This window comes from Gymnoscopelus braueri (assembly GCF_963280865.1).
Source record: "Gymnoscopelus braueri genome assembly, chromosome: 15".
NCBI lineage: Eukaryota > Metazoa > Chordata > Actinopteri > Myctophiformes > Myctophidae > Gymnoscopelus > Gymnoscopelus braueri.
In genome coordinates this window covers 29,401,885-29,428,509 of record NC_137620.1, presented here as the reverse complement: position 1 = coordinate 29,428,509, position 26,625 = coordinate 29,401,885, and the positions used below count along the sequence as shown (strand labels likewise).

The 26,625-nt window shown below is 41.0% G+C and overlaps 2 protein-coding genes across 3 annotated transcripts; both read left to right on the top strand.

Annotated features, from left to right (window-relative positions):
• Positions 1-2,677: 2,677 nt before the first annotated feature.
• LOC308102415 (monocarboxylate transporter 13-like) lies at positions 2,678-15,984 on the top strand. 2 transcript variants are annotated; one of them, XM_080452120.1, is made up of 7 exons: positions 2,678-2,865; positions 3,659-3,708; positions 6,787-7,017; positions 7,983-8,126; positions 8,887-9,143; positions 9,863-10,394; positions 13,732-15,984. In XM_080452120.1, exons 3-7 carry the CDS (start codon positions 6,789-6,791, stop codon positions 14,025-14,027), a joined length of 1,458 nt encoding a protein of 485 aa, XP_080308246.1. In that variant the 5' UTR covers positions 2,678-2,865; positions 3,659-3,708; positions 6,787-6,788; the 3' UTR covers positions 14,028-15,984. The 2 variants fall into 2 exon arrangements, with proteins under 2 accessions (XP_080308246.1, XP_080308247.1); XM_080452121.1 differs by lacking the exons at positions 2,678-2,865; positions 3,659-3,708 and adding an exon at positions 6,335-6,469.
• A 6,227-nt stretch (positions 15,985-22,211) lies between these two features.
• On the top strand, positions 22,212-26,274 carry LOC308101472 (monocarboxylate transporter 13-like; the record flags this gene model as incomplete). Its single annotated transcript, XM_080450889.1, has 5 exons — positions 22,212-22,440; positions 22,737-22,880; positions 23,623-23,879; positions 24,676-25,207; positions 25,973-26,274. The coding sequence occupies 5 exons, from the start codon at positions 22,212-22,214 to the stop codon at positions 26,272-26,274; spliced, it is 1,464 nt and encodes a 487-aa protein (XP_080307015.1).
• Positions 26,275-26,625: the final 351 nt, after the last annotated feature.

Sequence of the window (26,625 nt, the reverse complement as noted above, 5' to 3'; positions counted from 1 at the left end):
CCTTTCTATCCATCTGGTACAACAAAGTCATCCCATTGTCAGCATTCTGATTGGTCCGTTACTGACTAACCAGCAGGCTCTTTCTGCCTTGTTCTACCCTGGTTCCGTCTTATGGTTGTTTATGTGGAATTTTCTAAAACATTTAAAAACATAATTTATGACCAATCACTATCCTGCACCTGAGATGTTCCTTTTTACTGAGACCAAGTTTAAAATAGGAATTGAATACACTGAATATCAATACGAAGCAACCGAAAAACACGTTATTTCAATGCTAGTGGATGGAGAGAGAGGATTTTTGTCCAACCAAGAAACAGCAACCAATGGGTGCGAAGAGAGGCACAACCACGGGCGGGACTTGACAAAGGGTCAATTGTCATATTTTCCTAACAAACCCTGATTGGAGCAAATTACACACAGTATATTGTTTTGGGTAATTTTGAACAGAGTGAGAACTTAATGTAGGGTAAGTGATAGTTTTTGAGTCTCTCCAGCTCGTTGATAAAACAGAGAATACATTTTCAGGTAGGTGACAACATTTCAGCCAATCAGGAGAAAGTACCCATTTATCAGCTTCATCTTTATAGTGTTCCAGTTCCAATTTTGTCTGCTCATTTCTTTGTGTCATCACTTCCAATTTCACTTGTTTAATCTGTGTCCTGTCTGAGTTCTCTATCCTGATTGGATAAAATGTGTAGACCTGAAAATGCATTTTCTGTTTGATAAAGAGCTGGAGAGACATGGAAAATCCTGTTACTGAACAAACACTCTAGCAATGAATTCTATCAGAACATAGAGCTATTTAACACTTATTTTAACCAAAGAAAATCTCTAAGTGATATTCTTTGGTTGAATTTTTATTTTATCTCTGATAGTAATCATTGCTACAGAGTGTATGCACATGCACCAAACCAACTCCATGCATGTGTATATATATACTCTCTGTCTCACTCTGTCTGGCTATTTTCAAATGGCCGAAATGTATAGGGCTGATTCGGCTGAAGTGGTTAATGTATGTTTTGTAATAATAATCAAGATCTACAAAGTAACAACAAAAGCTTTCAAATAATTGTAGTGGAGTAAAAATATTTGCCTCTGAGATGTAGTGGAGTAAAAGTACTGAAAAGTAAAGTAAAAAATACCTCAACATTGTTAAGTACAGTACTTGAGTAAATGTACTTTAGTTACTTTACACCACTGCCTCTCTCTCTCTCCCTGACCACGCTGCTCGGCCTGGCCCAATATTCAGGTTATCAATGTTCACTTTTGAGTCAAGGGTCTGTCTCCCTCTAGCGTCCACCCGTTACACAACAGGAGGCGCTTTGCTAAACAGTTTGTTGTTGTGAACGGTTTTTAGTTGTGATAGAATAAAACAGACGCTCCCATTGTTTCATCCAATACCTAAACTAATAATTGTGTCAATTGCTTATATATTACGCAGTGAAACCTTCCTCACCTTCAGGGATCATGTAGAGCTGTGACAAGCTTTCTTGCGTTTCTTCACTTGCAGGTTTTTCTAGAGACAGCTAGTCCACCGGAATGTTTTGTAAACTAGACTACACTTGTAAACCTCCAGCCAGTATTTATCTATCTATAAGGTATATGTATATCTATCTAAATGTCACACAACTAAGGAAAAGCGCACTGCCATAATGTAATATAGGAAACAACATCTTAGCCGACCGAAAAGTCGATTCGGGAAATATTACTGCACTGGCACTGCATCTTAACCTAACCCACTTGTAACAGAGTATTTCTACATTGCAGTATTGATTGACTTTTACTAAAGTAAAACATTTCTGTACTTTTCCCACCACTGTTGTTGTACTACACTATGGCGTGAAATTGCGTTGCCATTGCGCAACCAGAGTTGTTTTCGGTTGGGATCAGGTCACTTTGCAGGTTGCTGACCGGAACAACAAACAAAACACCGGCCTGTGTGTGTAGAGCGGATACGGAAACGGTGTTTTCAGGTGTGGAGTCGCGTGGACCAAAGAGTTAAGGGGGTGGACGTGAAAACTAGCGGATACAGTAGGCGGGCTTTAGACCGGATTTGCACCGGGTAATTCAGAATGAAAACTGGCGAGTTGTTTTCTATGGTTGTTTTGGATGAACTGGGGGCGGGGTCAGCGCACGCGGAGCTCAGCGTGATTGGACCATAGCGTAGTTACATATTGTCCTCTTTGCAATATCATTCGTCAATCGTCAGTCTCAGGGTTGCCATGTCCGCTTATTATAAGCTACTGTGGGATTGTTTTTCTGTAAAGTCGCTTAATTGGTAGTTTTTGTTGGTTGCGTTTTTTTGGGCTGGTTTCTAAAGTGTAGTTGCTTATTTATCCTTGTTTCCTAATGTTGTTCAAACCAGTGTTTCATTTTCAAGTTTATTTGTCTGCGGAGTGCGTACCCCGGCCCCATATGAAAACATTTTATGCCAGGGGGGAACCCATTCAAGATTCGTGTTTTTAAAATATTTTGAAAATAGCATATATGCAAGCTCACAATGCGTCGCATCGCGAAACGTTGTGAGCTTGTAGATCTGCTATTTGAAAATAGCCAATGTATTAGGCCGGGCGAAGGGCTCGCTTCGTTTGGGCTTGTTTCTTTCGCAATATCTGGCAACAGTGTGTGTCAGTCTATCTGTTCCCCAAAACAACAGATCTACAAGCCAACAACGCGTTGCACGTCGGCGCGTTGTATAGCTTGTAGATCTGGTTCTTTATTTTGACACGCGACACCGTCTTACTACAGAGCAAGGTGTATGGCTCAGTACCAGAGGAATCCGATCAGCAGGGGTTTTGATGTGACTGGAAGCTCCATGTGACTGACTGGTGATGTTGGATGAACAACGCTACACGCTGTCTAGAGGTATGTATGGTTGAACAATCTACAACCATGTTCTTTACAGGGCTGGAGAGGTTCTGACTATGGTGTTTATTCGCTTAATTGGGTCTGGACTATAGGTTACAAAAAAGTAAAGGTGCACTTTGACTGTAACAGACCTTTAAAACCCCAATTCTCAGATCTAGATGGTGTTACAGTTACCTGGCCTTGGATCAAGACTATCACAGATGTATGTTTTGCTTTCGCATCAAATACATCTATGATAGTCTTGATCCAAGGCAACAGTTGCCTGGCACTGTCTATATTAATAACATAGATTATTGTCACTTAGATGGTGAATTAAACAATTGTATGAAATTAACTTGCCTGTTTGGTCTTTTGTAATTGAATACTTTTTTTGTGGATTTAAATGGGATAGAATTGGTTTAATTAAGCTAAATGTAACATTTGTTAACATCATGGTACAAGCATGTGTGTGTGCAGTTGTAGAGTGGTTATTTTAGACAGTGTTAATCTTGGAACTCTATTGAACAGTGTTTGGGATATGAACTATTACTTCTATAGGCTACATCTCCCTTCTGTGCCCCTCCATTGTGTGCTTAAATTCCATAGGTGGATATTATGAAATCAAAATGGTTGAACCATCAACCACCTTATACTACTGGAGGTGTGAGGTTGAACATTTGAACTCCAGCTTGTTATATTATCAGGGAGGGGGGCTTTCAACAGACCAAAATCTTTTCTACATGCTTTTTTATTTTATTTTAAGTACAGTACTGTACAGTTATGTTGGAATTCTGTTTTTATGCATCTTTAGGATCACAGAAGTCTGGTGTTTTGGGATACTGTGCTCCTCTGCTTTAGCAGGTACACACACACACACACACACACACACACACACACACACACACACACACACACACACACACAAAGAGAAATGGATGCACAGAATCTTATGTACATGTACACTCCCTTCAGACTGTCAAACCTTTATTCAGTATGCTTTCAGTTTAAAGGCTTGCATGATGTGCCATTATTTCAGTAGTACTGATGGTTGAGTTTAGTATTTCATTTGCTAAACAGAGATGGAGAGACGCCTGTTATCAGAATATAGAGCTTATCACTTTAGACCACCTTTAAGTCTGAGGAACTACATGCTGGAGTTCCTCAGACTTGGACTTTGCCAACTGTAATAGTCGGCTAGTTTTAATAATTTCTGTGTAAAATGCTAGCAGTGTCCTTCCAGATCAACCTCCCTGCTTTTTATATATTTGTTTTGTTTTTAATCCATCTACAGGATGTACAATAATTTGAGAAAGAAACTAGAAAGAATGCAAGGACAACTCGGACACAAGTAATAATCTATTTACCGGGTGCATGGCTCAGAGGAGTTCAATAAAGCAGAATATTGCCAGCGCTCCTGGAAGTGTCCTTCAGGTACTTTTTATACAGACTGCGTTTGTGTTGCCGTGCATATTGGAATATTTTTTTTAAATATATTAGGACACTTCCATGAGTGCTGGCTTTCTTCTGCTTTCGTTTATCTCGTCTCTCATCTATCTATCTGATTGGTCATGCAGCTTAATACAGGAGTCAGGAGATGCTCTGCATGGTGAAATAGGAATTTAAAGGTTTGTGCTCTTGAACTCAAGACTTACCAAAGATTGAGCCAGATGGGAGAGGCCAGCATGATAGTCTAGTGTAATAAACAGAAAAGATCCGCACAGGCGCACACTTACAAAAAATAAATAAAAATGTTGCATTCAAAGAGGCTCAACCACTATGTAAATAAATATTTCTTTGCATCCAACAAGCCTCAATATTTGTTTTCTCAGTGTGCAGGCCTTTTCTGTTTATTGTGAAACAGGAATTTATTGCCCTATGTGAGGTGAATGAGTATAGTAGAGGGGGCCACAGGGAGGCTTTCCTCATTAATGTAAAATAGAAAACCGTGTTAACCTTCCTTTTGGCTGTTGCCCCATATTTTACACATCGAGTCTCGCTCCCCCATAAATCATGTTTTTTGTTTGGTTAATGTCTTTTTGAAGCTTACCCGTGAATATCCTGGTAATTTATTGTGCTCTGCATATATCCAAAGCATTAATATACTGTAAATGTTTTACAACTAAATCTGGTCTTCAGACTACTATCACTCACTGAAAACGGGTTTGACGCAGAGCACGCATCTCGGACAGGGTTTAACATCTCATGCCGAACGCCAATCAGAGCCTCACTAAAGACATGCTTTTGTCGATGAGGAAGTATGCAGGGACTTCGAGTGATACCCAAGAGGAAAACAGCAAGAGTCGCATTCTCCGGTTTACTTCCCGTTTCTCCTTGTTTCTGCGTGACGTAGGTGGACACCTTTTTAGGAGACAGGAAGCAAGTTGGAGTCTATTGATTCCAATGGAAGAGTGAACGTGAACACAGCTTCTGAACCATTCTTTAGCTCCATGGTTACTGAACTAAATATTGGAGCCGATCGTCACAAGACAAAAAATATGCACGATTTTCATACTAAAATAGTTTTTTTTTTTGTGACACAAATTAGGAGAAAATCAACTTTGTTATCGACTTTTCTCTATCCCAGCAACACACTCTCGCGAGATTTGGGAAGATATCTGAAGAGTCCATCTGCAGTCTGACGGACGAGACATAGAGGGCTCTGTCTAGCCTGGTAAACCCTCCCTCCGGAAATCTCATTTCTATTTGATTCAAATAGAAATGAGATTTCCGGAGGGAGGGTTTACCAGGCTAGGCTCTGTCTGTCCCTTATGTTATATTGTATTATTATATTAGATTTGAACTCTATGCTCTGTCCCCATAAGATGTTCTAAAAACTGATAAACTGAGATTCTATATGTGAATGTAGTAGGCCTACGTGAAATCATTATGGACATTTAAAAAATGTAATAAAATGTGTGTTCCAATGCTCAATAATATAATTTTCCATTATTAACTGTCTTGGTTGATGGGGTATGATTTGGGAATCATGACATTTTGCTAAACATTCATGCTAAACACATTATATTCAATAGTGGTAAAATATATACCTTATAATTAAAAGGACCTGTTACAATGTTGAGCAGAAACAGGAGCACATCTAGCATAAGACTGAATAATACGTGTGAGTTTGTGGTGGGAATTTTATGGGTTTCTTTAAAAACATCTTTGCCAATAACAGTGCACTTTCAAACATGTAAAGCATTTATTTTCTTTAATGAAGAAAATACACAAATGCACATCCATATGACGTTGTCAGCCAGGGAGAGGGGAGGGTGGTGGGATGGTAGGGGGAGAAGCAAACCACGCCTACTTAGGAGACCATTTGTAGGATTTGTGTACTACTTCGCCTCTAGTGGCTCCAATGGAGTGTGTATCTTCCTATATTAACAATCTTTGGTGATACTTAACAAGCGGTCGTCCATTCCCCACTAAACACATGGGTCCTGTCAATGAGGAAATAACTGACTTGTTATGATTTCACCAAGATGCATTTGGTGGTGTGTCTGTTCGAGTGTTCTCTGTGGATACTTGTGTAATTAACTGATCTTATTGGAGTTCTGAAGAATCAAATGTATACATATTCAAATAATGGAGATAAATGCAGAAAGATGATAAGAAAGAGGTACTGTAAAGCTCCTTTTTTTTATGGACATTTTGGGGGAGGGAGATACATACTTGACATGTACATTTACCCACACCAGGGGACATGTGGACAGAGATATTTAACTGACCAGAGTCCCCCAGGGCTATATACTAGGTACACTAGAATTTCCCTCTACATCAAATCTCTTTGCTGGAAAGAGATGATCTATTTTTTTGCCAACGGTTTGCCCCAGCATAGGAATGGGGTTCATGTGGTTGAAGTAAAACTGAGGATTTTACTGTGCAGTACCTGTCATTTTCACATACCTTGAATCTCTCTCACTCTATTCCCCCTAGCCATGACTAAGGCCAAGCCCCAGCCAGAGGCCCAGCGTGTGGAGCCAGAGGGTCCAGATGGGGGCTATGGCTGGGTGATTGTGGGGGCCATGTTTGTCAGCTTCATGCTGGTGTTTGGTGTGATCCGCAGTCTGGGCGTTTTCTTTGTGGAGTTTGTGGAGTACTTTGAGGAGAGCGCCCAGGCCATCTCCTGGATCAGCTCCATAGGACTGGCAGCACAGCAGGTCTTCAGTGAGTCCATGTTGAATTTATGAATAATTGTCTCCGCCGAAGGTGGAGAATATGTTTTCGCTTTGTGTGAGCAAACATTGTTAGCCAAGCTAACATTGGGCAAGCTCCACGTGACACGTGTCAAATTGTTGACACCAATGCCTCTGATTGGCTAGAGGGGCGCGTGACGAAATAAAATTCTATAAATAGGTGTGTCACTTCAAAAAGCTGTTACTTTTTGAAGTGAGGTAAAACAGGATCAATCAGACTTGATTGGAACAGTACCTTCAGTAAGTCCAAGTCACCCGTCTGTGCGTGTGTGTTTCCCTCTGAGAACACCTAACATTGGTCAAGCAAAGGCGCAGAAGGCCAAAGCTAAGAAAGCATACTCATCTACAATTGTAACGTAGAAGAGGACTAGAGTTGAAATGATCCCACAACAAAGCCGAACTCTTAATACGTGTCAATATGTTGACATCAATGTCTCTGATTGGCTAGAGGGACGCATGACGAAATACAATCCTATAATAAAAAGGTGTGTCACTTCAAAAAGCCGTTTACGTTTTTGAAGCGAGGTAAGACAGGATCAATCAGTCTTGATTGGAACAGTATCTTCTAGTCCAAATCACCCGTCCGTGCGTGTGTGTGTCCCTTTGAGAACACCTGACATTGGTCAAGCAAAGGCGCAGAAGGCCAAAGCTAAGAAAGCATACTCATCTACAACAGTAACACAGAAGAGGACTAGAGTTGAATTGATCCCACAACAAGACCTTTTTATTTAACTACAGTATATATCTTTTACTCTACTGTATCTCATTAGTTATTGCTATGATAATATAATTGCTATAGTCTGCTGGCGGAGACTTGTGCTCCGAGGAGCACAATTTCTAGTTAACATCTTGAATTTCAAAAGACCCCTCTGGCCTCAGACAGGTTGGATCTTATAACTGTGTGTGTGTTTGTTTGTGTGTGTGTTTGTTTTCCAGGTCCGCTGGGTACAGCAATGTGTAATGCGTATGGTGCCAGGCCAGTAGTAATGGCAGGGGGCTGCCTCGCTGGACTGGGCCTCATACTGGCCTCACAGGCCAAATGCCTCACCCACCTCTACCTCACTATGGGCGTCATTACAGGTAGAGCATCACTCAAAAGAATGATTATTTTTGTTTTGTTCCCCTTCCCATATGGTGGTCCAGACCTTGGTGGTCTCATACAGTAGCTGGCTACGGCCATGTTTGCATTGTGCACCAGGTTAGCTGAGAGACACTGCACCTGCAAATTTCACAAATCACTGCCCCATCGTTTTCATTGTCTATACGCTGTCCTCCCTTTGGCTGGGTGGAAGTGGCATGTGCCCACTTGCAGCCAGTCTGTTTACATTAATTACAATGTGCAATTTGGAAACGGGTGATAATAACTATGGCATTGCCAACTCAGACAGTGTGCTTATCAACATGTAAGGCCATCGGCTGCTTGTGTGGGCACTCGCTTTCCTAATAGGGCTGGTAAACGAATATTCGATATTCGAATATATATACATATATATATATTATTTTTTTTATTGTTTATTTGACAGGGACAATACAAAAAACAATGTATCAAGTTATAAAAACAAACAAAATATATGTTTTATTGGATCTGAGCACTAGATACATTGTTTTTTGTATTGTCCCTGTCAAATAAACATTAAAAAAATAATAATAATTAAGACCAATATTCGAATATCATTTCTGAGGAAAGTTACCAGCCCTATTGCCTAATGGCTTGCTCAGGTGTGTGCCTGCCTTGTTTTCAAGTGCCATAAAAATAACAGCGATTGAGGCCTGGTGCGACGTATGCATGCAGGTGCTAAAGGCATACACTCATCTGGATCACCTTCCTCCTGTCTTCTAGGTTTGGGCTGGGCACTAGTGTTCACACCAATGATGGCCACAGTGATGCTCTGTTTCACACGCAGGCGCTCCCTGGCTTTGTCACTGGGATTCACAGGCATCGGCATTTCCTGCTTCGCTTTCTCCCCCCTCTTCCAGCTGTTGGTGGACACGTACACCTGGCGGGGGTCTCTGCTCATCCTGGGGGGGCTCAGCCTCAACTTGGTGGCCTGCGGTGCACTTATTCGTCCCCAGGGACGTCGTAAGGTTGTGGCTCAGGTGGGACAAGTTGCTAGGCTTAACTGGTGACTTAATCAGTTTGTTTATACATTTGGAGCTAGTGTTTATTTCCTGAACCAGCGTTTCTATTCTTTTTAAATATTAAGCAACTTCGCTGTGAAATGTGCTTCAGAAATGCTGACATACTGTATATCAGCCTGAGGCTATGGCCAGCACATGTGTTGATTCTAGTTTTAATTGATTTATATTAAAAACTTTTTTTTTTATTGCTATTGCCTTAGTAACAAACCAAAATGTTTTCACTTTGTATTTAGGACCATACCAGCGTAAATACATACACAGCTTCATATATGAACTATTTTGTTTTATTTTTAGACTTTGTGTATGTTAACATTTTGTCCAATGTTACTGAATGTACCTGAATAATTGAGTCAGTATTGGCCATCAAGTCTCTGGAAGTAGATTTTTATACCACACTGAGCTGAATTCAGAGGCTTCTTTCAAAATCAAACCACATTCAAAGGGCTACACATACCAGTATGGTCCTTTTTTTAATTCATCAGGTGGATAAATTGGTATCAAGTAGAGTTATGTATGAATAAGGACATAGAATAAAATGTCAGGTGTTTTGTTAATTCATCAGGTGGATAAATTGGTATCAAGTAGAGTTATGTATGAATAAGGACATAGAATAAAATGTCAGATGTTTTGTGAAAATGAATTTCCACATATCTCTCCCCTCCCCATCTCCCTTCCAGGAAAAGACGGATTCCAGGTCTTCATGTTCTGCCTTCCTGTGGCAGGTCTACTCCTACCTGGAGCTGTCTCTGCTCTTCCAGAGGCCTTTTGTTACCTACTGTCTGGCCATCACTCTATTCAACATCGGCTTCTTCATTCCTTACATCCATCTGGTGGCCCACGCCCGCCAGGTGGGCTTCTCCGAGTACCAAGCTGCTTTTGTTATCTCAGCAACCGGCATCACTGACATGCTTGGCCGTGTGCTGTCGGGCTGGTCCGCGGACCTGGGCCAGATCCGTTTGATTCACTGGCTCACTCTCTGGACAAGCCTGACAGGCGTGTTTATTGTGATGCTGCCCGTGGCGACCCTGGGAGGATCCTACGCTGGTCTGATGGTGTTCAGTCTGGCATATGGCTTCTGTGCTGGGGCTCTGACCCCGGTGATCTTCTCTGTGGTGCCCCAGATTGTAGGCATGGATCGCATGGTGGGAGCTCTGGGGCTGGTGATGCTTATCGAAAGCATTGGAGCACTCCTGGGGGCTCCGATGTCGGGTGAGTGCACATGTGACGATCATAGTGCTAAGTTGGGGTTGTAATATTTATTTTGCATTGCATGATTCATATTAGTTATTTCAAGTCATTTTACGTAACGGGTAGGTATATGAGATCAGAGGAAGTTGAGCCGCACACTGTAGTTGCTCCCTTTGTCAAAGTGTATATATATTTATATTATGAGTGACGTTTCGAGCCCATACTCTTCAACTTCCTTTGATCTCAGTTCACTTCAGGGCCAGCACCTGTTTTCAAAGAACTCGGATGTGCGCTACTCTTTGATCGTGATCGAATAACGGGTATATAAAATAAACAGAATATTTATAAAAAATACTCGAATAACCGTGTCCATACAATAAGAATATAGTAATATACTATTGAAACATAAAGTAAAGCTGTAGCAATATAAACAAAAACATAGCAATATATGCATTATAAACACAAATGTATCAATGTAAACGTATAAAAACATAGTGATAAGAACAGCATTGGATGCGTGGAGGGTGTGTAGGACTGCAGTAAAAGATCTGAGAGTACGACCAGTTGGGTGAAGTACAAGAAGTTGAGGCCAGGTTATTGAGAGCTTTGAATGTTATTGAATTGTACACAGCAAGGTACTGGAAGCCAATGTACTGTAAGTCTTGCAGAATAGGTGCATTTGGTCCTTGTAGGGGTTATAGTTCTGACTGCTGAATTTGGAATATGTTTTAGTTTGTTTTCGGTGACCCCAGTAAAAAATGTATCACAGTAATCAATCCTGGAAAACAGAAATGCATTGAGTTTTTTGCATCAACCTAGAGCAGATTTTTAGATCTTAGGTCAATATCTAGGATAACCCCAAGGTTTTGTACAGCAGAACTGGACTGAACCATGTTGCTGTGCTGTCGATGATGAGTTCCCAGTCACCTAGTTGTCTGATGTACTACTGTTGAGAACCAACTACTATGATAATGATAATGAATTTATTTATATAGTGCTTTTCCAAACAAGGTTACAAAGTGCTTTACATATAAAAGGGCAGCATAATAACCACACAGGTTAAAACAACATACATAGAAGCAACACATATAATCAATAGGTCACATGATTACAACAATTAATAATGAAGAAAGAGCAATTAGAGGCTGATAATGTGAAACCCAAAAGCACAAGACAAAACGGCTAAGAAAAGGCCTTAACGTAAAGGTAGGTTTTTAGAAGTGATTTAAAAGAAGACACAGATCTTGCTAGCCTCAGCTCTATGGGCAGGGCATTCCAAAGATCGCATTTCAGGCTACCCAGTTTAATTTGAGGTTATTGGAATATCTATTAGAAGCAAGATATTAGCACAAATGTGTATTAAAATCTAAATGTATCATCTGTGTAACAATGTAGCCAACCTCATGTTTATGACGAATTCCTTCAAGATGAAGCTTGTACTGTAAGTGATGCATCGACCCCAGTACAGAGCCCTGTGGCACTGTACTCCTTGTCTAAGTCTGAGAAGATGGTGGTGGTATCACATGACACATGGGTTGTTGGTACTTCAGAAAAAGGTCAACAGGAGAAGACCATAAAAAACTCTGCGCTAGTGTTTTATGCTGCTTCATCACAAAGGAGTTCCTTTCTTATGTTCTGAATCATCTGTTTGAAGAAGTCTGCCATGACGACACTGCAGTCCATGGTCAGGTTAATGTGTAATCTTTAATGGGGCGAAGAAGATGATCAACTGTGGCAAACAGGAATTTAGGGTCATTTATTCTTTCATCAATGATTTTCTCATAGAATTGTAATGAGTGTTGTTAGTAACTCCTAACTTCCAAATCAGTGTTCCTTCACTTCTGTTCAAACTGTCTGGTTTGAGAGAGACAGAGAGCAGAAGTTTCCTCAACCTGGCTATTCCAAACCCTCAGTGAGTTACTTTAAGGAATTAAAAAGTATGGAGCAGTCTTATTTAATCACGTAAAAGGCTGTAAAAAAAAAAAAAAAGACTACAAAGAAATGAAGAACACACCCTCAAACACAAAATACTAAAAGCAGTATACAAATATGTGGGCCAAAGGCCTTCCTCTGTGTATAATTGTAAAACGAACCAATATTGCTTAACCTTTTGGGTTCATTAGTGCACATACGTATAGGGGGTACTTCATTGAACAGTGTTGGTTGTTTCGTGTGTTCGTGTACTTCACATATAGGTCATGATTGTTTGAGTTAACAATGTAATATAATTCTTTGCAAGACATAGGGTTAGTCAATTAATAACTTCTTACTACAATCCGGGACTCTTACTTAATAAAGCATTATTTATTTTTTAACAAATGTGTATGGTAGAGTATGTTAGTACAATATAACTAGCACATCTGCAGTGGTTGGATAGGTTCCTACTCCAGGTAGAACATTTACTGGTCGTCGATGTCAAAGTTATCTATATTGTAGTTAAGACATCGTTGCAATTACCTCTCTCCGTCAACAACCATAAAACCGAACTATTGTAGATTTAACACTACTCCAAATCTCTTTAACCCACATCCTAATCCCAACTCACCCAGAACATCCTAAGACAGAGAAACTACTGATGGTTGATTCAAACCTCATGAAGGTCATGACAGTCCAATGTTGCTACGTTTGCTAAAATTGATTTGTTCTCTATCCCACCGGTTGTAAACTCTTAATGCCATTTCTCTTTGTCTGTGGACTTGCAGAACGGTCTGAACAATATCAAAGTGATGTCTGTGCTAGTAACAAAAGCAGAAGAATGCCAACACTCACAAAAGTGTACTTCAGGTACATTTATTCAAGTAGGCATGATGGGCCACTGTTTTGGCAGAGCCTTCCTCAGCGTGATAATAAATACAGCACAGGTGTGTCACCTGCCACCATGCATACTTGAATAAAAAGTACTGAAAGGACATGTCCTTGAGTGCTGGGCTGGCATTCTTCTGCTTTTATTGAACTCTTCTGAGCAATGCACCTGCTACATTAAATAGATTATTACTTGTGACTGAGCTGTACTTATATTATTTTTAGTTTGTGCCAGTAACAAAACCACATAAAGTACAGGTACTTTGCAATGACATACAACAAAGCCACCTATTATGAATGGTTAATGCAATGTGATAAGGGATTTGTCCTTTTTTATGTCCATTAATCTTTCCTGTTACCTGTCCCCTCCACCACCACCACCACCACACGACAAAGTCCAAATTGTACTCTGAAGTAAATAACTTTACTTAACTGTCAAGCAGACACTCTTGCATGTCCTCATTTATTGGTTCTTTTTCATATAATAATGTCTCCACTCTCTGACTGGTTCTCTCCTCGCTTAACGTTGTCTGTTTTCTTGTCTCTCTCTTCAAAGGATTCCTCAAGGACTATACAGGCAACTACCTCGCCTCCCTCGTGCTCGCTGGTTCTGCCCTCATTCTGGGAGCCCTGGTCCTCACCACTCTGCCACACTTCTTCTCCCTCACAGACCCTCCTCTGAAATGTTCCACTGACAGCAAAAAAGAGGCTGAAAGCTCAGAATCTGGACTGATGGATAATCCCGCCCCCAACCCGGATAAACTCGATCCTTTGGAGACAATTTCCTATTCAGAAACCCTGCCAAACTGTGCTGAAACAGTCCCACATCAGAATCACAGTTTGTGCTCCTAAACTAAAGCAGGAGATGGAAGACTTAATGTGAGTGGTTGAATGGTCTATGACCTAGTGAATGTAAATGCATCAACGCATAATAATCATGTTTGGGACCATATTGCTTGAGTCCAACAGAGCCTTGTTAATGTACTTCAGTTGGGCCCGTGCATTAATGTGCTCTACCCTTACATGCAACCACCAGGGCCAAAGGATACCAGCGATGCTTAGATGCCTGTAGCCATTCCAACACCTGCAGCGGGGTATTATTACAGAGAGGGTCCATCAACCTAGGATTGGACGTTTCTCAGAGAACTGAGAAAGGGTGTAAAAAGAGTAGATGACATTCAAAACACAGGTCACTAGCTGGATTTGACTCCAGGGTGATTTGGTGTGAGTCCACTACTACACTGTATGTGATGTACGCACAAACTGGGTGAGCCACCAGTGAGAATTTCTGCATATCTGTGTCTTTATCACTCTGCCTCCTGAGGTCAGAGCTTAAAATGAAGGCGTAGGGCGCAACTGTTGGAGAGGGCCTTCAGGCTTCCTAGAACAGCCTTCGCTCAGCCTCACATCTTGGATCATATGACAGTAAGAAATGTGTAACCTCACACACTCCCTACATATCCTATGTACTCGGCACGTACTAGGTATACTACTCGTATATCATGTACACATCACTGCTGGCCTTAGTGTGCTTACTGTTCATGCATTGCAGGGTGGCATGTATTGCTATGAAAATGTGCAATCTACCAATTCTGGTATTAAAATGTAATATAATATATCTTTTGATATATTATATTACAGATTGCTTTCCAGTTATAATCTATGCACTCTCCAATTTGCACACCTGTGGAGCTGGGCTGAGTTTTCACACTCGGTTTCCCATAATTTCGAACATTTTAGATCTATCTTTTCTGTATACCAATGCTTCCATGCCATTTCTGTAAACTGATAGAAGACAGGGGACTACATGTTATTACACATCGTCATGGCCTGAGTGTTCTGTGCACTAAACAGTGGCTCACATTCAGCACCCTCTCATTTTTACATGACTTAATTCAATTCAGAACGACAATGACATACAGCCATGATGCTGATGGCTGGGTGATCCTCCTGGGATTTAGTATGAGGTTCCTCATCCACGTCATGTGATCAGATTTGGACCATCAGTGGTTGTCCTGTCCAGTGTTCAGCACAGAACACGTTACTGACTCTTATGAAACATTATAGTACTTGGTGTGAATTTCACATAAGCTCTTCTTAACCACATGAACCCTAGTGTCCCTATTCCTGGATGAACATTACGCAAAAATAGCCATCTAGTAGATCTACGAGATGGGCTATTTGTGGCGAAGAGATTTGGTGTAGAGGGGGAAGAAGGACGGGACCTATTATAGATCCCTGGGGTACTCCAGTCAATGAAGTATATACAGTACGGTTGTCTCTCTGATGGTGGAGAGACATAGAATTTACCTCTTGCTTTGTTTGACACAAGCATGAAGTAATGTTTTTCAAAGCACAGCGATTGATTGATGTTGCCAACAGATAAAGCACAGCAGTTGCCAACAGATGAAGCTATAACTACCTGACACGCTATAACTACCTGACACCGCAGACCCCGACAGGGTGATGAAGGACCTCTGCTTCACTTCAGTCCTGCGTCACCCTGAAGGGTTTCATTGGTTCACTGCACATGATCCAGCTTATTACACAGTTAGTTATGAATGAAACCAATGATTTAACCACTTGAACCCTATTGTCCCTATCCTGGGGAATACATTCGGTAATAATAGCAGATCTACAAGCTCGTTGCATTGCGATATCTTGTGAGCTCCTAAATATTTTCTGCGAAAAGATTTAGCCTTGAGGGAGAAGGAGTGGACCAAGTATTGAACCTTGTGTGACTCCGGTTAGTGAAATATATATATATATATATATATATATATATATATATATATATATATCGGGTCTAAGTGGTGTTAAGACAAAATGTGTATTATTTAATATTATGTTTTTGTTATCAAGATTATGCTCCATAGCAACATAAACATAGGCAGCTGCAGAATCTAGTACTGTATTTAACAATGCTGTGTAATAAACATGGATAAAGTGTATGTTTTTCATGTTTACCAATCAAGCACATTTTATATTGTTTTCTTTATACTTTTGCACTTTGAGAAACAAACTAAGGGTGTTACTGCATGTCCTTTAAAGATAGAGAAACCCATTGTAGGTTTGAGTCAAGTTCAAAGAGCATTAGGTTTGTAGGTTAGGTTTGCAGGAGTGCCATAACTGGGTCACTGTGACACGCCAAAACATTTAATGTCACATAGATCATTTGTAAAAATGTAACCTGAAAACTACATTCAGCTGGTTGTTTATTTACAGAAGCGTTCTATTCCACTAGAGCATGTTTAAGGACATGTTCTTAGAAGTGGGGCAGAACAGACAGTTTCCTTCGTTTTTCCAGATCACGTTTTATCTTGAATTCTTGTGCATAACAGAATGCTATTATTAACAGAGAATTCAGTACTTCCAAAGCTGCTGCATGCAAGTGCAGTACTCCTGGACAATAACACTGCATTAGTGAGGTCAGGTCTGATGTTGCTTTATAGGAGTCCCTTTAGAGTTCTGCCTTTCCTTGGGTTATAAAGGAGTTTATGGACATTCCTAAAAAAAAACTTCCCATTACACTAACCAAGGGTACCAATTAGGGCAGGCAAGACAAATGATATTACAGGACCATACCAGTCTAAACTCCTCAGCTTAGGCCATATAGGCCTATCGTACATACAGACCATGCTCAAATACTTAACGGAAGAAATGGGCTGTGCAAGAATCTGGATTTTGTGAAACTGCAGGAACCCTGGCCTTTGGTCACTGTAAACCATAGCATGTGAGCCTTAATTCCCAGTGCCGGGTAGTTGAAGGTAGTCTCCTGGCACACCACAGTCCTCAGTCTACAGTATAAACGTATCATAATCTCAACCAAACACATCTCTGCTGTCCAACCAAAGTGTGATATGTTACACCTGATATCCCCGGGTACAGTAGGTGTACAGTATGAAGCAATGTTGAGTAATTATGGTTGTCAAACATGAGGTTGAGGTTTTTTTTTTCTCACATAAATGATAATGATCATATTGTTTTTTGCTTTGTTCAAGTCGAGAATGGTGAATAATAGCTATATTGTAAGTTTGGTTTATTTATTAACCTTTATTATGATCTTGGCAACATTTACATAATGCGCTGACTCTTTCAACAGCAATTATTATTGTTTCGTCAAGCAGGGAGACTTACCTATTCTTTTTCACACGTTATGCCTTGGCAAGTGTTCAAAGCCAGCAGTGTAATGGCTGGCAGGAAGGAGCCATATACCATTACTAATGAGCTACCGTGGTCTTTTTTTAAACGGCATTATTCTGTAGGTTCCTTACTACGGCCAATGGTTCCCTTTCCCACAGGAAAAATTGTTTAAGCTAGTACAATGTACCATTATTATTATGTACGCACTGATGGAATTGTAATATATATAATATAATATATAGCAAAAAGCTTCACATTTGAGGGTCACTGTTTTGAAATCTTCTGTCATTTCACATTCTTTAGCCTGAGAATCAATGCTTTATTTTTTATTTTTGTACTTCACAAGTCTTAAGTATTTCATAAAATTTGTAGTGAAGCCTCAAAACATTTATGTCTACCCATAGTCCAAGCCAAAATCCCAACCTGCACCCAACGAAAACTGATGACGATGATGATGATTTGTGTCTGTCTTAATTTGAATAAGATTTTGTAACCATATAAGATTATATTATATGATTGTTGTACTAATAGGAAAATGTTTTGAACACTGACTAAAACACTACGCTCACTGGAAATGTGTTGCCATTGTGTTTTCATTTCTAAGTGCTTTGTCTATTAGTACTTTACATGAGCATTGATTGCTGACAGTAACACTAATGTTACATCAAAAGAGTTAGAGCAGCCAATCTGATCTCATAGATACTGTAGATCCTTTTGTATTATTTAGGACAGGAGTCTCCTGTGGATATGGTGTTGTGCTCCTTTCTCTCTCTTTAAGTATTATTTCAACTGATTTGGGTGCACTTTCTGCAGAGGTAAAAAACAATCCTAATATAGCTAACACTAAGATCTGCCGCAATATTATTAAATTCTTAATTCTATCTCTTTTTATGAAACAATAAGTCTATCAACTGTGTTTCAAGGACAACAGATCTAAGGAGTTGTGGGAAAAGGACTTGGATGTTGAACTTGATACCGAGATACTGATCAGATTGCCTTTGAATCTGCTAGGAAAATATTTTCATGTAATGGAGTCAGAGAGAGCCAGTACATAGTATTACACAGAACTACAGCGTATCCCTTACTGTCTAAACAGAATTGGACCTTAGTTATCTCCCTTAGGCTATGTGTGAAGTGTGAAAAAGAAGTGGGAACGTATTCTTGTGTTTGGCAACGTCCTTCAATATCCAGATACTGGAAAACATGACTAGGGAGCATAGCTCAATTTTCCACACACCACTAAAGATAGAACTAGGATTGTTTCTCTTGGATTTACTTATGGGACAGTTGTCGTTATCCACTGGGTACACAGGTCAGCACAGGTAGAAAACATTTAAGGTTTTATTTAATATAATAACCTACCTTTCCTTGATAATCTTCTTGATGATTCTAATGCAGAAAGGGCACCTTCACTTTAGTTTTTCACAAATTAGTAATAAGTCATATGCCGTTGACATATTGTACATATTAATATATGTAATTATAAGCACTTCAATTCATAATGCTTTATAACAATCATCACAACACGTTATAAATATTTTTATTCTAATAATTGATGTTACTAGTTTTTCCTCCCTTTTATGTCTCATGGTTGAAAATATCTACAAAATATTGTAAGAAAAAAAAAGAAAGAAAGGAAGGATACTCTTACAGACCCTCTATGCAAAAATAATAGAATGGTGCCCCCTACTGGGAATTTCAAATATTGACATTACAATCAAACAGATGATTAAAGGAAGGTGTGTAATTGAAGTCCAAAATACAATTTATCAGCCTGCTAGCTATTCATTCAGTACAACATTTATTGATGTGGATTCACCAGAGTTTAGCACCGCTACTCTAGAAATGACTGTCTATGTGTTTGCTCGTCTGACTGTGTACTGGTGATGTTGGCTTGGCTGAACTACTGTGTCTGGAAGTATAGTGGAACATCTATTATATGTCACAATGTTCTTTACAGGGTTGACGGTTTTGTGAATAATGTTTTCTTTTTATGTCTGTTAAGCTGTGTGCAGATATCATTGATTAGTCACAGGTTACAAGTAATGTGCACTTATGTAGGCTACTTGGACTGTGCTATTAGGCCTACATTTTCAGATTGCAGCATTGTACCGTTACATCATATTAAAATCCCCCTGCTTGGATTTAGATAATTAGTTATAATCTCTATTAATATGGACACCTTTTATGCAGTAAATAACACAGTAGAATGTAATTAAGTTGCCTTTTTAAATATATGCAATGCTTGCATTTTCCAGGTGGTTTAAATAGGATAGAATAGATGATTATGAATGTAAACGTCACTCTAATTAGTTCATACACATGAAAGAGGGCCAGTGGTTTGAGATGGGGACTCGAGTTAGGGACTCGGACTCGAGTCGCACTCGAGTGGCCAGAAACGAGACTCTCGACTCGACTCTGACTCGCCCCTCAAAGACTTGAGACTTGACTCGACTCGAGCCTCAAAGACTTGAGACTTGACTCGACTCGAGCCTCAAAGACTCGTGGACAATCTTTATTATATGTTTATTTTTTGGACAAATAAATGAATGAAATGCCCAAAAAACTTCCACTCCCCTGTCCCCCCCCCCGCAAAGAAACCTCCGCTCCAGTGCGCGCTGCGCGGAGCCGCTTCACGGCCGATCTACACCAGACTTTTCAAAGCGCGCGTATGCGTGGCGCGTAGAGCGCGTTTGTTTAGATCCAATTGATATCAATGATAGCGGCTACACCAGGCGCGTGGATACGCGAGTCCCGCATACTGGATCTAAAAGTGCGTATGTGCGTGTGTGCGTATATACGTGTGTGCGCGAAAAAAGTCTGGTGTGTTTCCACCGTTTCGGTGGAAACACACCAGACTTTTTTCGCGCATATACGCACACACGCACACACGCACACACGCACTTTTAGATCCAGTCCTATTTTAAAGCCTGCGTATGCGGGACTCGCGTATCCGCGCGCCTGGTGTAGCCGCTATCATTGATATCAATTGGATCTAAACAAACGCGCTCTACGCGCCACGCATACGCGCGCTTTGAAAAGTCTGGTGTAGATCGGCCGTCAGTCAAGCTGTTTCATGCTGCTCATTAACGTAAACATGGAGAGGCGAGCGCAACAGCTGCTATGTGTGTGGCCGCCGCGGCCTTTCATCATAAAGTTTAAATATAAAAACTTCGAAATTAAACAAATATGTTTAGCTCAGAATCAGCTATATAACCTCAGTTATCTTGGCATATGCTTACATTTTTTATAAGATGGTCGGATCATCTGTGACAGCACGTTTAGGAAACATCGGATTTTCATTTCGTTAAACCCAGCTGGGTGAATATTCAACACTTCACCACGGTAAACGCTACGCTCATGTAATGTTCACTGCATAAAAGCTGTGGTTCTCAAACCTTTTCAGGCCGTGACCCCCCAAAAGAATCATATCTGAACTGGGGATCCACATTTAGACAGTTTTTTGGTGCGCAACACAGCCCTCGTTTAAGTGAATTGCTTTCACCTGCTCTGCTGTTGGACTGCTGTGCGGAGTCGAGTGTGCGCAACAGGGCATATCTCCGCCAAGCCAGGGTGACCTACCCAGGCCCATGAAATTCATATGCAGGCATAGTAGCCAATTAGAATGAAATCTGCAAAAACTGACTCATATACTGATACAGAACCATATTGGCTATATATTATCGCTGTCGGGTGGAAATCTTGTATGTTCCTTTTTTATTATTATTTAAAAACAATTAAAAATCATGAAAATAGCTAATCTACAAGCTGTAATTATTAATAATTAAGAAATACTATATTTTAAAGAGTGAAAAATCAACTAAAGTCATTATTAGTGCAAGTTCAATCACATTTCATTTGAATGAAAATAAATTGTGGGGAAAATACATAAAATCTCTAATCTGTGAATCTAATGTGATTTATTATGACCTGTCTATACTTTTACATTTATGCCCCCCCCCCCATTTTTTTTTTTTAAAGACTTTAAAAAGACTCGGGACTTGACTCGGACTCGACCCTCAAAGACTTGACTCGGACTCGACTCGACTCAACCCTCAAAGACTTGAGACTCGACTCGACTCGAGCCTCAAAGACCCGAGACTTGACTCGGACTCGACTCGACTCAACCCTCAAAGACTTGAGACTTGACTCGACTCGAGCCTCAAAGACTTGAGACTTGACTCGGACTCGAGCTCAGAGACTCGTGGACATCTTTTAATAATAACAAAGTGTTCATCATGCTACTCTATTGAACAAGTTTAGGCCCATTAGACCCATCAACACAGTATCTCCCATCTGTGCATTCTGTCTTAGAATTATGTGTAATCATTTGGATGATGGATATTAAATACAAGATCAAATGGCCACCTTATGAGGTGTGATGTTTAAAACCTTTAAGAAGTTGAACTCCCACTACTACACAACAAACCGTATACTGTAGCAATGTTCCCTATTAGGGCAGAATCTAATCTCTAAAAGTATGTTGTCATATGACATGATATTTGTATTGGAGTCTGGAGAGACAAATTGTCTTATCTGTTGTACTTTGGACTGTTTGCAGGTGGCCAGTTTGAATCTAGGCTGTGACAGTAGAAAGTGATACCTTCCGTTCAGCTCACCGCTTGTACTAGTAGGATCAAACTAGGAGGTTGAACAAGCAGTGCTGAAAACTGTTTCGATCTGTAGCTGATTTCACCAGGTAAGTGTTGTACCAGGAGCCAAGTACATTTACAGTTTGATGTTATTACACTGTGAAATATTACAGTTTGACTGTACAACATAATAGCATGAGATGATGTGTCATGATTTCCAACATGTCTGTCTCTCTCTCTCTCTCTCTCTCTCTCTCTCTCTCTCTCTCTCTCTCTCTCTCTCTCTCTCTCTCTCTCAGCCATGACTAAGGCCAAGCCCCAGCCAGAGGCCCAGCATGCGGAGCCAGAAGGTCCAGATGGGGGCTATGGCTGGGTGATGGTGGGGGCCATGTTTGTCAGCTACATGCTGGTGTTTGGTGTGATCCGCAGTTTGGGGGTTTTCTTTGTGGAGTTTGTGGAGTACTTTGAGGAGAGCGCCCAGGCCATCTCCTGGATCAGCTCCATAGGACTGGCAGCAGTGCAGTTCTTTAGTGAGTTCATGTCTCATTACCTCTAATTGTGTAAGTATTTATGAATAATTAACATCTTGTTTGCCAAGAGACCACTCTGTCAAGAGACCCATTTGGCCACTAGCAATGTCCGTGTAAACAGACGTGGTGGATCGTGTAACTAACTGTGTGTGTGTGTGTGTGTGTGTGTGTGTGTGTGTGTGTGTGTGTGTGTGTGTGTGTGTGTGTGTGTGTGTGTGTGTGTGTGTGTGTGTGTGTGTGTGTGTGTGTGTGTGTGTGTGTGTGTGTGTGTGTGTGTGTGTGTGTGTGTTTTCCAGGTCCGCTGGGCACAGCACTGTGTAATGCGTATGGTGCCAGGCCAGTAGTAATGGCAGGGGGCTGCCTCACTGGACTGGGCCTCATACTGGCCTCACAGGCCAAATGTCTCATACATCTCTACCTCACTATGGGTGTCATTACAGGTAGTGCATCACTCTTTAAAACGTAGTTAAGAGTACAATATTAATGTGTTAATGTTAACCTGTGGCAAATTGGTTCATTATTGTGGTTGTAGAAGTCGGTGAACAACCTATGAACCAGGTGATGCCGTCAAAATATATACAGAAAAGAAAAAACAAAGACGGACTCTATTAATGGTGTGTGTGGGCTCCCTGTCTATGGAGCCCCGGAGTGGCCATAGTGAGAGAAAAAATCACACCCAGTGTGAAGTGGGCGGTGTGGTCATCACAGTGGTCATCATAGTGATGGAAGCTCACTTTAAAAAAATGGATTTTTTTAAAGTGCATAATCCTATTTATAGGTTATTAATGTCATCATGTGTCTCGCTAGCCAATCACAGTGCTGAATAGAGTCAGCCAATAGAGTCAGCCAATCACAGTACAGCTAGGGGTGTACTAATGAGCCAATCACAATACAGCTAATGAGGTGTCCCAACCCCACTTATAGGGGCGGCTACACCGCCCAAATAAAGTATACTGAGGCCACATTTGACTGTATTATTGAGTGATCAAAATAATATTTTGTGGCCCACATTTTTGTCTCCGCCAGGCCGAAGGCGTGGCCGTACAATATTTAGCTATCAATAATAAGTTACTGTGTGTGCAGTTTATGAACGAGGCCAAATGAAGTGTTCAGTGGACAAGCCCCACAGGAAAATTAGGGACAGAACATCACACCCCCCCTCTCGGTCTCTCTCTCTTCTAGGTTTGGGCTGGGCACTGGTGTTCACACCAATGATGGCCACAGTGATGCGCTGCTTCACACGCAAACGCTCCCTAGCTTTGTCACTGGGATCCACAGGGAGTGGCATCGCCTGCTTTCTTGCTACCCCCCTCTTCCAGCTGTTGGTGGATACTTACACCTGGCGGGGGTCTCTGCTCATCCTGGGGGGGCTCAGCCTCAACTTGGTGGCCTGCGGTGCACTTATTCGTCCCCTGGGAGGTTCTAAGGTAGTGGCTCAGGTAGGGCAAGTTGTTAGGCTAGGTTTATTTTAGTATAAAAATCTTATCACTAACTAAATAAAATGTAGTCGGGGAATTGGTTATTAAAAGGAATAACCGAGTTGGAATATAACTCCCATCATGAAATTAGTTAAAAAGTACATGTAAATATTAAACAAACTCTGACCATGTCAACATCTCTTGTTCTACATCGCACAGCTCCTAAGATATGACTGATTATGTTGGCTTGACCTTGATTGTGACCTTCATCTTTGACCTTTTCAAGTTTTATGGCAATCCGGTCATCTGCTCTCTAGTTAGTTTATTCACAGACACAGACAGCAGCGATTATAATACCCTGTCACGTATTGCTGTGGATAGGATAACCATTTGGAATGCATGCACATTGATTATGCAAGTCTTAAACCTTATTTATATGTAGTTGTGCGATCTACAACATCTAGCTCACAACGCATCAAATCAGCTATATCCGGTGCACGACACGATGCGCAACCAAGTATAACTCAGGCTTAACTCAATTAGCTTGTTTCTGATTAGTTAGTCAAGGTATTCTGCGGTCTCTTCCTTAAAGCTGCTGAAAGAAGAGATTGATGAAAAACTCAAAACAAACCTGAAATGAAGCAAACACTGTTAAGCAAACAAAATGGACCATCAAATGTTTTGATGGTGACTGGTGTCAGGATAAAGGTGTACTTTTAAATCTGCATCAACTGCACAGGTGAGAATATGCAAGTTATTGCTTAAATATATAATGAAATGTGAAATGTGCCGTCTCCCCTTCTCATCTTGCTTCCAGGCAAAGACAGATTCCAGATCTTCAAGTTCTGCCTTCCTGTGGAAGGTCTACTCCTACCTGGAGCTGTCGCTGCTCTTCGAGAGGCCTTTTGTCACCTACTGTGTGGGTGTCACTCTCCTCAACACTGGCTACTTCATTCCTTACATCCATCTGGTGGCCCACGCCCGCCAGGTGGGCTTGTCCGAGTACCAAGCTGCTTTCGTCATCTCTGCCACCGGCATCACTGACATAGTGGGCCGCATAGTGTCGGGATGGTCCGCGGACCTGGGCAAGATGCGTTTGATTCACTGGCACACTCTGTGGACATGCCTGACAGGCACGTTTATTGTGATGCTGCCCATGGCGACCCTGGGAGGTTCCTATGCAGGTCTGGTTGTGTCCAGTCTGGCATATGGCTTCTGTGCAGCAGCTCTGAGCCCAATAATTATCACTGTGGTGCCTCAGATTATAGGCATGGATCGCATGGTGGGAGGCCTGGGGCTCCTGATGATTATCGAAAGCATTGGCGCACTCCTGGGGGCTCCACTGTCAGGTGAGTGCACAATTGTGGTTTTCTAACTATTCAGTGAACGATTTAAGTGAGAAGGGTGTCACGCATCTAGTCGTGTGACTTGCTCCATCATCTTTGATGGGAGACATTCAAAGCATCTGTTATACAAGCTCCAAGGCCAAACAACAAAACATAAAGATGGAAACTTTGAAAAAACAAATGTTTAGAGATAGATCTAAAATGAAAAGAACGATCCAACAAAACAAAGAGATCTAATTATTTTGAGAGCCAAATATAATAAACGATCTGCTGATATAGCTGCAGGAAGTTTATATTACTGCGCATGTGCTGTATAGTAAGGGGCACTTCATTATATAGAGTTAGTTACACTGCCTACATATGTGTGGCAAATCATTGTAATCACATCTGTCTGTGTGGTCAACCAATAGATGGATTCTCATGACAGTGATGATCAGTAGGCTGCCCTGAAAAGATGATTATCTTTTGAGTCAAAAGGGCCAAAGGCCAAGGTCAACAAACATTCTTAATTTATCATAATCTGTCAACATGATTGTGTGATGCCCCTAGAGGCCCGAAAAGGTAAAGCAAACATTAATTATTTTACATTTTGGAAAAAACTGCCAAGAAACTTGCAATCTGAGGGGTTAAAGATTAAGGTAAAATATATGAGGCATCTCTAAGGTAAAATATATGAGGCATCTCTCTTTCGTCCTGCTTTTCTTCAGTCCAATAATCTCTTCCTTCTCTCACTGGTTCTCATGTCATCTGTTTTCTCGCTCTTCAAAGGATTCCTCAAGGACTATACAGGCAGCTACCTCGCCTCCTTTGTGCTCGCTGGTTGTTCCCTCATTCTGGGAGCCCTGGTCATCACCACTCTGCCACACTTCTTCTACCGCACAGACCTGCCCCCTCCTCGGAAATGTTCCACTGACAGCAAAAAAGAGGCTGAAAGCTCAGCAGCTGGACTGATGGATAATCCTGCCCCCAACCCGGATAAACCCGACCCTTTGGAGACGATTTCCTATTCAGAAACCCTGCCAAGCTGTGCTGAAACAGTCCCACATCAGAATCACAGTTTGTGCTCCTAAACTAAAGCAGGAGATGAAGAATTAATATGAGTGACTGAATGGCCTATGACCTAGTGAATGTAAATGCATCAACACATAAATAATCATGTTTGGGACCATATAGTCCAACAGAGCCTTGTTAATGTACTTCAGTTGCATTAATGTGCACTACCCTTACTGTACATGCAACCACCGGGGCCAAAGGATACCAGCAATTCTTAGTTGCCTGTAGCCATTCCAACACCTGCAGCTGGGTACATGATTGGACGTTTTCTCTTTTTTTTATTATTTGTTTAGGTATTTCCATCTTATTAAACAATGAAGAAAGGAAAAGGGGCATACAAACGTGTAGATGACATTCAAAACACAGGT